The sequence below is a fragment of the Papilio polytes genome, unplaced genomic scaffold, assembly GCF_000836215.1.
Source record: "Papilio polytes unplaced genomic scaffold, Ppol_1.0 DF824146.1, whole genome shotgun sequence".
NCBI classification, from domain to species: Eukaryota; Metazoa; Arthropoda; class Insecta; order Lepidoptera; family Papilionidae; genus Papilio; species Papilio polytes.
Genome location: NW_013525058.1, coordinates 559545 through 572569, shown reverse-complemented (window position 1 = coordinate 572569; position 13025 = coordinate 559545). Strand labels below are relative to the sequence as shown.

Below are 13025 nucleotides of genomic sequence, written 5' to 3'. Positions count from 1 at the left end.
CGTTGCCTACCCTTATACGACGGAGGAGGAGACGCACATAAAAAGGATATTTCCCCTTCCTATGCATCTCCTCCACCGTAAAACCACTTCCCTTTTCCCAACCTCTCCTTATAAGAAAAGGATGGTAAAGAGAAAAAGGAACTTAAATTTGGCCTCCGCACTAACGAAATTTACTAAAAAATATGAGATCAAATCGAACAAGTCCAATGTTAAATAACTCACCTTTCTACCAGTTCTCTCGACCAAAGTAGAAGCGGTACAAGAGCCGATGAGTTGTACGACGCCGAGTAAAGTCGCCTGCTGGTTGGCATTGAGCACCCAACCGCCGCTCGCCTGGCCGAAGATGAGAGACGCGAAGTGTAACACAGCCAGACATCCGCATAGCTCCCGGGCCAGTGTTATAGTCAGCGTAATGCGGAATGCACGGAACGTGTTCCGATCGGATACTGAAACAAAGCTTTGTTTAAAGGTATGCATTAACATGAAAGAACTACGTCGCGACATTCCGATATTGCGTCGAAATGCAATGTGAATCTTATGATTAAAGCAAAGAAATTTAAATCTTACTTCTTACTAATATTATAAATGCAAAGGTTTAGATGCATACATGTTTGTTAGAGTTTGTAGCCTAAACTGTTGAATAGATCTCGATGAAATTTGGCATAAATGTAGAGGATAGCTTGGAAGAACATAAAGGTTACTTAGTTTTTTTTAATTCCACGCGGACGAATGCTAGTATATCATAAAAAAAATCTTCGAATAAAAATAAATAAAGTAATCTTTAGTTGTAGTAGTGTGCGATCGAGTACGGAAATTTACGAAAAAATAATCATCGACAAAATCGAAACATTCACCTTTCGTGCTAGTGCAGTAATACTTCTGTTTTAGATTTGGGATACCATCTCAAACAGAATTACTGCCGCACTAAGATTAAGTTTGTTAGCTTTAGTTTTTGTTGGACTTTGTTTTATTGTTTTTTTCGTATTTTTTTATCCTCATTGTACATGTTATATGAACACGTTATAGCGTGGTGATAGCTTTTGTAATTGTGTTTGTTAAGTTATGGTTAATTAATAATGTTTTTTTCATGTAGGTTTAAACACGAGTATCAAAGCCACGTTGAAGGCCAGGTCTTAAATGTCAAAATTAATGAGATATAATTGTTGATCCATCATCATTTATGATAATTTGATATCGATCACGATACATCATCGTGGTTGCTAAGCTCTATAGTATGCAAAATCTTGTTTTAATAATATATTTGTAAGTTTTTCTACAACTTTAATATGAAATCGATCGTTGCATAGACAATAATCGTAAATAACATCGATATCTTTAAATTAGACTGTTTTTTTAATGAACAATATTCTTACTGTTTTTTTACGTTACTTTTGAGTTATTAGGATCTACCTTAAATATGGAATATCTATTTTTCATATATGGTAGAAACCACTTGACATCGGTTACGAAGATTTCCGGTTATAGCCAAAACCGTAGATCACAACTAAACGTATAACATAGACGCTATATAATATTGTATTGGCGTCGTCAGCGATCGGTTTTCTAGGGGGGGGGGGGAACCCTCTCCTGCACCCTACACTATATTGCTAATCTATTCAATATCATAATAACCGCTTTAGACTGAATTAAACATCATTTCTTTACTCATTTTCCTTAAATCGTATTTTCTTCTGCAAGCATTTATTTAGAAAACTTCCGAGTCTAGTGTCAGTAGAGTCTAACAAGAAGCACAATGTAAACAACCAGTAGACACGAGCTCGTTACCGGGCCCTGGGAACTTATTGTTTTGTCACCACTTGTGCCTACGCACCATTACCGTTAATGCCACAGAGTAAAACAGTAGGTCAAGTCTTTACACTTGAATGACGCTGTGTATTCTGTACTGTACATTTACTGACATGCCCACGTGTAAGGGAATCATTTTGAGTGTTTTAAAAACGTTCAACAAACAACATTTTTATGTAACGGGAGAACTAATAACGTTAGCTTACACGAATAGGCTTTAACAATACTAGAATAAAAAAAATAGTGTAAAATCATTTTGACTGGTTGTAAACACTTTGATGGTTAAAAACTAAGTTGTCTTTACTATGCAGCAAGCCTTAAATGCTTAAGGCTTGTTTTCAACCCTTTAGGACCTCATATTAATTAGTTAAATGTTACAGACTCGCCTGGCAAGGTCCCTTTCATCAACTGTCGTAATGGCATGAAACCTGTTAATGTCCCAAGTTGTACAATTTTTTGGTACTTACTCAGATCTTTGAGGACTTGGAAGAATTTAACAGAGCTGTCCTGTTCCATTTCTAACAGCAAAGCCTGTAACTCGGAGTCCACAGCTGCATCTCCCGGTTGTCGGCAACGAAGCCATGCTAATGCCCCACGAGCTTCCTGCAAATTACTAAAGATTAACGTCTTTTATGTCACAAGGTAGCAAAAGAGCAAGCGGCCACTTAAATCCGTTAAAATGGAGAGGTGACCGCAACCCATAGACATCCGCAATTGCAGATGCCTTGCTTACGAAGGAGACGTCTATAGAGGGGATATTTCCCCTTCTTATGCATCTCCTACACCGTCAAATCCACTTTCCCTATTACTCGTTTTCTTATAAGAATAGTATATAAGGGGAATGGGATAATTAGCCCTCCGGCTCGCAGTCTTAACCATAGGGGACATGCATACGAAAATTTGTCGCCCCTAAATTGATAAATCCAGGCTTGCGCTCCCCTTGTGTGAATGCGGCTCTGTACAAGTAGACTTTTATCTTCGTTTTAATTCAAAGCATAAATATTTCCATTATATAAAATCTACATATTTATCGTAAAAATACGTATTTGAATACAAAAATGTTTTCGGCAAAACAATTTTTTTCACATAATATTACATACATTAGGTAACCCTTTTTAATACAATATCAATTAACTTTATCTCGCAATTTCCACAGAATAACTAAATAATTGAATATTATCGCCGCCATATAGAATTTAACGTTCCTCTCTTAATTCCAACGTTATATTGAACGAGAATATATTTGCGTGTCAATTAAATTGAGGGTAAATATAAAAAATCGATTTTAAAAACTTACGTCAACTTTCCCACTTTTAAGTAAGTAAGATGGTGTTTCTGGCATAGTGATGAACAATAACAAATGTATTAACGGCACGGAGAGACAGATCCACAGCGTAGTGTTATAACAGAGATATTCTCCAGCGATGTACACCAGCAGATTGCCTAAGTTCTGGGAGAGGATGACGAGGCTTCCGAGCGTCCCTCTAATAGAATCCTCGCTGACCTCCTTGATGTACAAAGGAGTGACGACGTACGACCCGCTGACGCCAAATCCGACTATCGCACGAGCTAATATCAACGCCCATGTTGAAGTGGAATAGATCTTCAATGACCAACATGCCTGTCAACAGGTAAGGTTAACTTTATACCAATTAAGACTGTCTCACCTTAGTTATTTTCACTTGTAGTTCAAGTTTATCGAATGAAATTCAGATTAAAAATCATACTAATATTATAAATGCAAAAGTTTAGATGGATGGTTCTTTGTTGCCTAGACGGCTGAACGGATTTCGATAAAATTTGGTATAGATGCAGAGGATAGTCTGGAAGAACACATAGAATAATCACTTTTGTTTTTTTTAATACCACGCAATCGGAGTCGCGCGCGAAATTTAGTTCTATTAGGAAATCTGTATCCATGTTTTTTTCCCACATTTATATCAAATATTTTTACCTATTTTATGTGATAGATCTGTGAAAGTTATTCCCAAAACACACGATATTTATCTGAACGTTTTACTAAAAAGTTTAAAATTAATCATACCGATAAGATCTACAAACCGCTAAAACTACGAAACCTGTTAACTTAAATTTTCGCACGTGACTGAGTAACGGTATTTTGTATGGATGTCGTGCTGACTAAATGTAACAAGCATGCATAGGATATAGAATTTAACTTGATTATATTACCGTTAATATATACGTGGGATACTGGTCTAGGTTATACGTTTTCACATTTTGAACCCGAATAAAATTTTAATCATTGAAATTTGAAAACGGTTCAACGGTTTAAGAAAGAAATACGTTTCCACATATTATAGTGCAAAGTTAAAGTCACTTTTATTATTTTATTTTCGTGAAATTATTAAATCAAAAAATAATTTTTAGAAAATCGATCGACACATACATAGAAAACAAAAACGAAATATAGTCTAGGATCCCGTAGTCATAGTATTTATAAGTATGGCATTTTTAAATAAAATTATGATATTTTACATTTTTATTACTATAATTTAGAGATTTAAAATTGATAACTTACCGCCATAGACAAAGATGTAAGCATCAAAGCCTTCTTTCTTCCGAAATTATCGACAATAAACCCGAATAAAAATACAGCTGGTGTTCCAACTAGGTACGGAACTGATGCCATCCAGGATATCACATCCTGATGTACTGGTTCCGCTGCCGGTGTATCCTCGGACATGAGTTTAGGACCCATTGGAGATAGCCATCCGATCGCTGTGCCGTAGGAGAAAACTGGTAAAACCACTGTGAACAAAAATAAAATGTTCAGAGACGCCCTTGCTTTTATATCACAAAATTAAAGAATCAGAACATCTGCTATTAAACTTGATAATGTCTAATCATAGGCTTCCATTGTCTAAAAAGTACAAATAGAATCTATCAGTTTTTTTAGAAAGCCAATGTTAATAAAATCTTGAACAAGTGCAATAGAAACCTACGTGTACCTAGTAACAGTTATCTTAATCATTAATGATATGGCTAACTCGACATAGGAGATGCATAGCAAACGGTTGCATAACAAAAGGTGAACGTCAGTTTAATTATTCAACTAATTTCAATTGATGATAGAAACAGAAGACTTCGTACAATTAATATCAATTTTACTTCAACATTGTAAGCCAATCGTTTCGTTTTAATTATAGAGGTCGTACAAGGTCAGAAGATGCATACACGTGCTTCTAGAAAGATCTACAACAGACAATGTAGACTTTCAAATAGCTACTATAGCTGGTTACAAATAAGTAGCAGTTATCTATAGACTACTCGTTAACAGTTAAGTCTACACTAGTAATAGATATTCACAGGGTAAGGCGTCCTCTTTAAAAAGTAATTCTTAACATCCGAATTCATGTCGTCCTAGTAATGGAAGAATTTATTTAATGAACTCTTCCGAACCAAGATAGTCTTCTTAACATAATAAATACTAGGTCATTGAAAAGACAAAACGCATTTTCGAAGAGAACTGGATACACTTAAACTGGCACTAAAAGTGTCTATTTTACCATTAGATTTGAATTGCTTACAAGCTCGCCATTCACTTGTAATGATAGTTTGTCGCCATATTGCATTATTATTTGTATCACAAATCACAACTAGTTAATTCATTTTAAATTCTAGAAGATATATATTTGACATTTTAACGTTCTTAAATTCATTAAGACAGCATTCAATTCGTAGTGTAACAATAGCCAGACTGTACGGCGTCGAGTGATTATGAAATATTCGAACAATGAACATTACAAGTACCGAGTACATTGAATCTGTTTGTTGATGTTCTCTTTAATTAAGGCATTTAATTTATGTTTTTGTTTGTATCATCTAAATTGGTATCATCGATATAGCAAAATGTACTTTTTAAAATGACTAAGGATGGTCTAACGACTTACATATTTCAGAAATACTCATGTTGGGATATAAGAGTTTGTTACCAAATAAATTCGGATCGGACGGATGTTGATAACATTTGTCAAGAATATACAACGTAATTAGGAAAAAGTCGTAGTATAAACTTTTTGAAACAGTTTTTCTACCTCCTTTCAAATTAAGATTATTAAAAAGAGTATCTTTTTACATCTTATTTTTCTCGATATCGATATAACATTTAAATACGTAAGTTAATACACAAGCCACTTGGTTGAAAACGATTAAAAAACCATCGTTTTTTACATTTTGTCCAATATGTCACGTGTGTTAACACGCAAATGCATTCATTATCACTCCCGATTATAGTGTGCAGTTTACACTTGACCTTGTAGATAGAATGCCAGAGGCCGATGACTACATAGAGCAGTCTGACCGGTCCATCGTCACTTGTTGCTAGGTGTTATAGGGTTGCCATCTTGTAGAGTTGACCTCTTTGCATAGTGTATAGTGCTACGGATTTAACATCAATATCTTAAGGTCAGAATAATATGACGCTGAATCTTGTTTTTTTTTTTCTCTTTTGTTAAAGAGTAAAGGGTTGTCAAGTTGCTGGTTGATTTCTTTCCCTTCAGTGTCGGTTCTATAGTCCGACAAACTAACTAATCTGACCAAAGTGGTTAAAAATAATCTAAAGTGCAATAACTCCTGAGCGCTTTGCCAATGTCAAAAAAATTCGTCTAAAATCCATCATTTTCAATCATGGCTTATATTTCGTCTGTCTGTCGAGTCAAAATTTGGCGTATCACACGTTTATTGAAAATTGTCAGCCCTATGTATTATGTCAAAGAACCAGTTCACTTCGACGCTTAACATTCATGAATGAGGTGTACGTAAAGTGTCCAGTCTGGTCTGAGATTTATTAATCGAATAGTGCAGAGAACGGATCAGTTGTAGTTTAATAGAGCTAGTCACCGCCTAGAAAGTAAGTTAGTGTGAAATAGTAATTGTCTTTGTACCAGTTGCTATGTTTGCGAAAACTTAAAATGATGAAAAGCATTTCTTATGTTGTGAAGACCTTCTCGTATATTTTTATATATTTCTATTATAATTGTATGACAATTGGTATTTGTCGAATTATACTATTCTACTTCATACTTATATTATAAATGCGAATGTTTAGATGGATGGATAGATGTTTGTTAGAGTTTGTAGCCTAAACTGCTAAAAGGATCTTGATGAAGTTTGGCATACATGTAGAACATAGTTTAAAGGAACACATATTCCACTTTATAATTTCACGCGAAAGGATTCGCGAGCAAAAGCTACTGCATTGATCTGTAGATAAAACCAAATAAGTTAAAATTACCTTTTAATATGTAGACGAGATTTTTGGAATGTAATATAAGGTGTATATTTAAAGGTATAGCTCTTCGACTATGAAGCTTATGTCATCGAGTTATTCTATACTCGATCTCGAAATATTAGGAATTCAAATTATTGAAATTTAAGAAAACCGGTTTCGTAGATGCTGACGATTAATTTAAACTGTTAAACCCAACTATTCGAATACTCAAGTCTAATTTACTACAATAAAATTTCGCGAAACAATAAGATACCAACCATAACTTCTGATGATATTAAAAGATTTTTTTCTTAAGATCTAGACTCTTATAAACTCAAATATTTTATTATACCACTAAGTAATAAACTGTTAATAATTATTAATTACAATACAATCTTCAGACATTTAATTGAGTCCTTAAATCAAACTTAATCAAAGCTTAAACTTGTTATGACTGAAGTTTCACGCGTAAACAACATGCGTAGGTATTGGTCTCAATGAATTATTGGTCTTGATTGTTTTGCTTACACTGTAATACGCAATTGCACGACCAATAAAGAGACATTTCTGCGTAATTCCAGATGAATATAAACAACTGGACCTTAGACTACAGACGGCATTTTTCAGTTTTTGTCCCGCCTAAAAAATTGTATATTCAGGCTTCCATTTTTTATATCATAAGGTTGTAAACGAGCAAACGGCCGCCTGAATCAGCTAAAATGGCTGCACATACACATTTGTAACAACTGTTTTTTTTTATAACATAAGATGGCAAACGAGCAAGCGGCCACCTGAATCCGCCAAAATGGCGAAGCGACCGCTGCCCATAGACATCTGCAATTGCAGATGCGTCGCCTACCCTTAATCGACGGATAAGGAGACGCACATAAAGCGGATATTTCCTCTTCCTATGCGTCTCTTCTCATCACCACCACACTCATCAGACGAAATGCGGAATTGTTCGCACTTGACAGCTGTCTTCTGTGGTCGTGGTATTTCACCGGGCGAGCCGACCCTACAATGCGATGTTAAAGCGGGCTCTACCACTGTTCCACACATATTTAAGTTGCTTACTTGTCTATGCGTGTAGTTTGTCATCTCTTCGTGTAGTGTCCGTACCACGCTAACCTTTTGGTGGTACTTAATGGATAATTAATTCTGTTTGTGACGTTTCTATTAATACTGTTTAACGTTGGTACGAAAAGAATGACAGCAAAGTACGTCATTATTGGACTGGTTTTAAACAAACACCATCCGAAGTAATTTAATATTTATAAGTTGTTTTTTATACATACATTATATAAGTACCGTTAACTCTGGTTTAGTATGTATATTTTAAATAACACATATTTGACAAGATTAATTTTAAGGTAAAAAGGGAAATGTGGCCGAGGAAATTTATTTCCTACCCACACTAAAGTGTAACTACACTAGTTAATTTATAGTTTCGATGGTCGATTACTGCACTAATTAAGCTTATTAAATTCTTTATCTATACATTATTTTCGGTGTTTATCCCTGATGTTCATCATGACTTCAATTTTTAAATTTAAAGATATTTCTTCCGAAATACTCGATTTAAATTTTCTAATTTCTTGATCTACGATCAATAAACACAGACACAGAGAATAAAGTTGTCTTAACGAACCCGTTTTACCGACTTTAAGTATATTTACTAAGTACGTTCTAAATATAGAAATGACTCTCGTTCACCTAAACTTTTATGGTAATAGCTTCATTCATTTGTTTAATTAGTTTTTAATTGTTTTAAAGACGGATTAATACTATCTAATCGGTTGACACGAGTCACTTATTACCATACATCTGTGCTTACGATAAAAGCTCACGCGATCTTAATAATATAAGAGCTTTGTCTATTATTAAAACTAATCTTTGTGTTATGCAAATTACACACGTTAGATTTTGTTAACCGAGTTTTAAAGGAGACAAAGTACAGTTTTATAACACACTAGCTGTTCCTGTGCGGCTTCATCCGCATGAAATTATGAAAATTTTATTTTATTTTTTGTCGAATTATCAATAGCAAATGACAAAATGACTTGACATGACAAACCTTAGTAATCTTTCTTTCTTGATGTTGGCAGCAACTTATGGTCTCTTTCCCTTATTAGGGTTTTTATCCAAAATATGTATCCCCTAACTTTAATGTCGTAAAAATATATAGCGTGACGTAAGTGTAGCGCTTCTTATTAAAAAAGGAATTATTCAAAAATATACTGTAATTGCTGACATCTTAGGCAACAAAGAACTGTGTGTTTACGCTTTATTATAATAGTGTAGACAAGTCGCAATGAATTGTTTTAAAATGAATACAAGAGCAATCGATTTGTCTTATTTGAAAAGAAAAATTATTTAATTTCCCGAATAAAAGTACAGTTGTTGGGGTTTATTCTCTTATCGATCTTTCTTATATCTAAATGTTATTTATTAAGATTGGATAATTGCAAAACTCCAAGTGCACCTTGTACTTTGAATGCTGCATACTAATGATGCTGTTTTTAGGAATTTCACATTTAAAAATAAATTACCCGGTAAATTCTCTGGGTATATGCAGCATGCATTATGTATGCACTATAGTTGGTTAGGGCGAACGTTTTTCTGTTACAAAACAGACACAATAATTATGGTCAACTCAGAGGACGATGGACCTTGATTATAAATACTCAGACAATTTAGTATACTTTGAACTCGAGTTCGAATCGAACTCAGAACAGAGATGACCTCAAAGCATTATGTCCGGACTATATTTTGATTATTTTTACATTACTGAATGCGTAATCTAGACGTAGAAAGGAATGGATTGCGTGAAAAGTGATCAAGAAGGGAGTGATGACTGAGATGACGTATGATAGAGTTATGTGGAGGACAAAAACCTGGTGCGCCCCTAAGGGAGTAGGAGAAGGAGGAAGATGATGGTGATGATGAATGCGTAATCTGAACTCAAAGTTGTTTTTTCGACATGTTAATTAAATTAACTTTTTAATTGCGTTACACTGTTAGCTGTCAAAATGTATGTATTTCGTCTGTGCGTTTGATTTGCAACGTAAGGTACATTAGCACGCTTGTACCCAGGGGTACATCAAATCGACTATGATGGTAAAACTACGTCAATACTAATTAAAGAATGATCGAGATTATATAATGTTTGCGTATTTTTTTAACCTGTGTGTATGTATGCGGAAATGTTAAATAACAAGTGTTAATATGGATTCTGTTAACAAAACCATGAAGTGTTTTTGTTTGATAACCTTGCCCTTTATTAGATTTATAAGCGACTAGATTTTGCCCGCGACTCCTTACGCGGGAAATTTATAGTTAAAATAAAGAAGTAAAAAATATAGCCTATATTACTCACAGATAAATTACCTTTCCAACGGTGAAAGAATTTTTAAAATCGGCCCTGTAGGTTTTGAGCCTATTTCCTTCAAACAAACAAAGTGTCCATCTTTATAATATTAGTATATATGTGAATAGTTCTGCCATGACAATTTGAATTGAAAAACATGTTGGCTATCCTATGAAAAAATTAAATAATCGTGCCATCCTTTTTATTTTTATTGGAAAAATAGAGACAACAATGTAGTTTTTCTGCAGTGACATAATATGACGATTTAAATTCGTTCAGAAGTGAAGATTTGGAACGATGTAAAGAGCAAACGCAGCAGTTGGTTGTCTAAATGGTCCGACACCCATAGACATCCTCAAGACTAGAGTAACCGAAGATGCGTTACCTTTTCTTGAAAGCAGAATTCATCGTTAATTTGTGTTTCTATGTTGTCCTGTATATAAAAATCTTTAACGTTATAAACGAAGCAAAAGGTTATATTATAACTGTTAATTTAGTTAAACCTACTTTCGATAATAAATTGATAATGACTTTATTGTTTAGATGAGATCTTGTGGAAGCGACCGTTAGAAAGAAAGGTCCTCGAATGATGACCTTGTATTAAAAACGAAGTGTAATGCCACTTCGTTTGACACCACGACCTACAAAGTATTGAATCAAAGTGGCATGATAGATTTGAAATAAAAAAAAATACGTAAAAAAGTTCACTATTTTTTTGGGTTGAAAAAAAATATTGTTACTTCTCAAACCATCAGTTTCCAATCTAAAAAGATTTTTTTTTAAATCTTAAACAAAGTAAATAGATTTAAATACAATTTGAATAAAACATGATAAGAACTTAAATGTGCCAATTTATGTTAAAATAAAATTTCACTTCCCGTGAAAGAGTGTCTTCAATTGAATCCAAATCAGTAGAGATCTTCGACAATAAAAAGTATAAAAAAAACAAATCGTACTGTATGGTAGGCTACTAATAATAGGGCAGGAAGTTTATTTCTCAAAGTTGTATGGACAAGTTAAACTCAACGGTCGACTGTCAACTAGAGTTATTAGAAAGAAAAAATAAACGCCGCACGCTCGAGTCGATATAACGGAATAACCGAATAGTTAACATTAGGGTTAAGTGTTGATTTATGTATTTTATTAATATTAGTAAAAAAGTCAAAGCTCTATCTTTATAGGTCACAAAAAAAATCAGTAGAATCAAGATTTGCTAGATTTAATTTAATATAACTTGTACCAAAGACAAATTAGAAAAAAGTTTTTTAAATCATGGGACATTAGAAAAAATCTTAGATTGTCTGAAGTCAAATATATTTATTAAATGCATTGCTTTTTTTTAAAGCACTGGCCACTTATCTCCAGGACGAATGACCCATCCCATTTAAAAAATATATAAGAACACATTTATTTTATGGGGTTCTTTTTAGTGTTAATATTCACACATAAAACATACTAGTGATTTAAAATTTTTATTTTTATATCATCTCTAAATAAATTTTATGTTATAAAAAATCAAAGCAAATAACCCAATCCATAAAAGTACAATGTTTCTTTTGGACTAAATAAAATATTATGCATTTAAAATTACAAAGGCAAAACCAAAGTCAAATGAACCAAAAATAAATGATTTTTATCAGAATCTATTAAAGCTTTTAGCAAAATGTCTGAGGGCTTTTTAATTATTATTTTTAAATAAATCGAAATTGTAATATCCTTTAAATAATTAAAAAGTATACTCACTCAGCGCCACCATAACAATTTGATGAAATTTACTTCCCTCCGAGCAATACTTTTTTACTGTGTACTTAAGCATTTTGGATAAATAAAAAATATAACGGCTTTTAAAAAACAATTGAAGTAAAATATAGTGAATTTATCACTATTTTAAAATATTTTAAATATTAATTGAAATCATATTTTTTTCGTTTCGAATCGTAGTCGTTAAAAAAGGCGCGGAAAGCGCGCGCGGTCAACCGTATTCTAATTTCGAATGAATAAGTCCCAATGGAATCGCCGGCCGGCTTGTTTGCTTGTTTATATGCTTGTGTCAAGCATTTAAGCGACCGCCGCCTGATAGCAATTAAGGGTATGCTTCACTACTATCCTGTAAAAATAACAATTTTTTAATACTGTTTTATAAATATGAATATCTTTCACATTGTCTTACTTTAACAGTGAAAATGATGTTATCAATGACTCCATTTTGATATTTGATCCAATACTTTTCTAGTTTTTAAACAAAAGACGCACGCGTTAAGAAAACTATGCGTGCGTAATTAAAATTTTCTTTTTTTTAATATGTTTAAAGTTAAATTAGTTGCCATTTGAAAGCGAAAAAAAATCCAATGAAACGAAGGTAAACTTTTTTGATAGAAAATATGAGTATGAGAAAAATAAATGAATAGAGAGTACCGTGAGGGCTGACATACACTATTCGCTTTCAAAATTCGGTAGCTTCAAGTTAAAGTCAGCTTAATTACTTGTTAACTTGTGGAACGCATTTTCCATTTCCTTTTTGAACATCCCCACCTTTACAAAACACATCCATCTCTACATTTAAACTATTAATTAAGCAAATAATGTATTTAAAATGACTATTAATTATCACATCGTGACTCA

At 33.4% G+C, this 13025-nt stretch overlaps 1 protein-coding gene across 1 annotated transcript in view; it reads right to left on the bottom strand.

Annotated features, from left to right (window-relative positions):
• The window catches only part of LOC106111970 (facilitated trehalose transporter Tret1-like), a 14606-nt gene extending 2204 nt beyond the window's left edge, over positions 1-12402 (bottom strand). Inside the window, exons 1-5 of the mRNA XM_013294190.1 lie at positions 12147-12402; positions 4346-4575; positions 3104-3427; positions 2274-2409; positions 223-446 (exon numbers count right to left, since the gene is read on the bottom strand). Coding sequence (XP_013149644.1) covers positions 223-446; positions 2274-2409; positions 3104-3427; positions 4346-4575; positions 12147-12219 — 987 coding nt within the window. The 5' untranslated portion in view covers positions 12220-12402. The remainder of the gene's footprint in view (positions 1-222; positions 447-2273; positions 2410-3103; positions 3428-4345; positions 4576-12146) is intronic.
• Between the last annotated feature and the right edge of the window lie 623 nt (positions 12403-13025).